The sequence below is a fragment of the Psammomys obesus genome, unplaced genomic scaffold, assembly GCF_907164565.1.
Source record: "Psammomys obesus unplaced genomic scaffold, mPsaObe1.curated_primary_1811, whole genome shotgun sequence".
Classification (NCBI taxonomy): domain Eukaryota; kingdom Metazoa; phylum Chordata; class Mammalia; order Rodentia; family Muridae; genus Psammomys; species Psammomys obesus.
In genome coordinates this window covers 15,722,129-15,725,416 of record NW_026591086.1, presented here as the reverse complement: position 1 = coordinate 15,725,416, position 3,288 = coordinate 15,722,129, and the positions used below count along the sequence as shown (strand labels likewise).

General features: G+C 47.5%; 1 protein-coding gene across 1 annotated transcript in view; it reads right to left on the bottom strand.

Annotated features, from left to right (window-relative positions):
- Vwa8 (von Willebrand factor A domain containing 8) overlaps positions 1-2,336 on the bottom strand; it is a 355,260-nt gene extending 352,924 nt beyond the window's left edge. Inside the window, exon 1 of the mRNA XM_055609598.1 lies at positions 2,083-2,336. Coding sequence (XP_055465573.1) covers positions 2,083-2,242 — 160 coding nt within the window. The 5' untranslated portion in view covers positions 2,243-2,336. The remainder of the gene's footprint in view (positions 1-2,082) is intronic.
- Positions 2,337-3,288: the final 952 nt, after the last annotated feature.

The following is a 3,288-nucleotide window of genomic DNA, read 5'->3' as shown; positions in this document are numbered from 1 at the left end:
TGTGTGTGTGTGTGTGTGTGTGTGTGTGTGTGTGTGTGTGTGTGTGTGTTTGGGGGTGGTTCAGACAACCATTTTACTGGTTGTTCTTGGCTAGCCTGGAACTCTCTAATAGACCAGGCTGGCCTTGAACTCACAATGCCAGGATTAAAGGTGTGAGACACCTTGCCCAGCTTCTTTTTACTTTTTGACATAAATGACCTCTTTTCCTTTATATCAGGCCTAGTAAAGGTGCTATCTTGAAAGCCAGCAAAGCAGTCGAAACCTCTCACAAAAACACTCTCCATGAACTTTAACCTAGTAAGCCACCTAATGCTTGTTAGGTACAAAGTCTTAACAGGCACCAAGACCATCAGGCATACAGTGCAAGAGAAGAAAAGCACATGACCTGCATCTGTTTTTCATGCACTCTGTTGTTCTGTCACACTGCTAGGAAGCAACTACCAGCTTACAAGCAGAGAACACGGTGAGGGTGGTCACATGCCGGAGCACAGCTGACAGTCTTCCCAGCATCCACGCTAGTCCATCATAGGCTGCTGCTTTCTGTGCTATTACATCTGTCTGCTTATGACCTGATTCCAGACGTGCCACTCTAACCTTGAAAGCCTTAACCTGGAGAGCCAACAGTTTGCCTTCTATTTTGTCATAAGGGCTCTTACTTATGCCCAGATCTCTGGTAAACTCACAACTTCATTTACCCAGAGTTCTCAAAGCCTCAGTGTTACAATCTTTGTTATAGCAAGGCAAGTCAGGTTAGCACATTGCACTTCTTCTGGCCTGGCCTGCCAGAGTCAACCACTGAGTCTAAGAAGTTGGTATGTTGTCCACAGCATGCCCATGCCTCACACATGAAACCAGACCTATCCTTTGTTGGATATAACACGAAACTGAGGACATTTAAAACTACCCTGTACTACCTATATAACAGTTTTCAGATCTACCCATAAGTGTTTCTAATGTTTTTACAACCAGCATGTAGTACAGTAAGGAGAACAATCTTCATAAAAAGTTTTTAATTTAAATTTTTTCAATTTAAATGTTCTATATGCTTACTCTTGGCTCTGATAGCTAGAGAGTACAAAAATGGATGCCACCCAAAACTGTTCAATTCCAAACCCCCGATTATGCCACATTCTACCCTTGACTTCTGCCCTTAACGACATAAGTGTTTTATCATTTGGACATATAAACTCCAAAACCTCGTAGATCCACAAACTGGTGGATTAATGGGCTCAAAACTGGTGAGATGACATTATCTGGAGATGACGCACAGGGAGGTTAGAGAACGTAGAACCTGTCTTTGAAAAGTAGGTCGTATCCCTGATGCCTGTCTCTGCGTCCCTGAGAGGGCAGCTTCACCGCTAAGCCTGCTTGCAACCATGATTTTCTGAGTTAACAAAGGCCATTGCAATAGAGGCAGCAAGCATATACCGAAACATCTGAAACTGTGAGCCAAAAGAAATCCTTCCTTGTTTCAGGATGTTTTTGTATTCTGTCACACAATCGAAAAGTGAGTAACAGAATGGAAAACAAGTAAATACTCTAAAGTTATAATCGGGGAAAGGCAGGTTTTGAATTGCAATGTCACTGTGTGATAGTCAGCAAGGCGCTTTTTTTCTTTTTTTCTTTCTACTCATTCATTCCAACTATAGTCTAGGGTTTTAACTTAATTTACGACTTTCAGTTCTAAGAATGCTTGAAACTGCGTCTTCTGTTAAACTTGGGAAGGTCCATGGACACAGATTCTCCAACAAGAATGTATACGTGTCTATGCCATCACAAACCCTAGTTGACTCATGACACAAAACCAGCTACCGAGCCCTTGGGAGTCAAAGATCAAGGTCAAGCACGGGGTTTAACAGCCCCCAAAGGCTGCTGCATAGACCCTTTGAGTGCCCTCCAATCTAAGTTGGGATTCTTGTGGTAAAATCTCCAGTGGTAGAAGAAAGCAGTGTTCTAGACATCAGAGACCTTATTCCAGACCCCTCAGGTTTCAGAGTGGAGCCCAGGGGGCGCCAGCGCTTTGCCCCACATCACACAGCAGCGAGGGGAGGTGGCAGCAGCGAAGCCGGCAGGCCCAGTTACCTGAGTCGGTCACCCCGGCGTGCATCAGTCTGACCTCCAGCCGCTGCCGGTCCCCGCCCGGCCTGCCGCGCACCACCTGCCGCAGGAGCAGCCGCACGCGCCGCGAGGCCACCTCGCCGAGGCCGCCCGGGGCTCCGAGGAGGAGGAGGCGGGACTGCATGGTGCAGGTGGCACTGCAGGGGACCTCCAGGGGCTGCGGCGCTGAGCGCTGTCCCGGGACACGGCAGGAGGCGGTTCCCCGAGCGGGACAGGAAGCGGCGGGGAGGCGGGTGCGTCAGAAACTCCTTCCCCCGGCGCGCCGGGCTCCGCGGTGTGGGCCCGGCCCGGGGCGGAGGGCAGGTCGAGCTCCAGCCGGTAGGATCGGCCACCCGGGCCCAGCGCGCCGCCCCAGGCGTGGTCACCTCCCCGACAGTCCCGAGCTGGTTAGATGCCAAAGACCTTTAGCACACTTCAGCGCTCTCCCTGATCCTCTCTTGGCTGCTAGCCCAGTATGTTATGATGTATTGTGGGCTTTCCCTCGCTGCTGCTTCAAATCTTTTTTTTTTTTTTTTTTTTTTTCGGAATTGAGAAAATACACGGGAGATTATAGAATTCCACCTGTTTTAATTCGTTGTCATCTTCCCAGGGTTTCCATACAACAGGCTTTGTATGTTTCCATCTGTGTCTTTTTAGCCTTCCTTTGTTGCTCCTGTTTTATCATCTTCTAGACTGTAAGTGGAAACTGTACATTATAATGGTGCATGAAAACGTTTAACTATCAGAAACAACCACTTTCCAGTCGGGCTACAAGACAAGAGTTATATAAACATAATTTATGTCTTTAGTGAGCGAAAAGTAGGACGCTGGCTAAGGCTCCCTCCCTACCCTGCGTTCCAAAAGCAGAGTCAGTCTTTCATAAAGCAAAAGGAGCCTGATGTGATTATACTGCATCCCCAAAATGTCAAGAGTGAACTAACCAAAGCAAAAAAGTTTCAATGAAGTTCTGCATGATGAAATCAAGCAAATCGGATGCAGGCCTCACTCTGAAAGAATGGCCTTGCCAATTCTAGACCTACCAGTATCTTACGTCTCTATTGAACACCCACCTCCCAAGTACCTAAACTTGGAGTAAGTGCTGAGAAGAAAGCAACCAGGAGGACACTGTGAGACTGAAGTCCAACCATAGTCTAGGGTTTTAAGTAAAATGTAGGTGTGCTGGATAGTTTT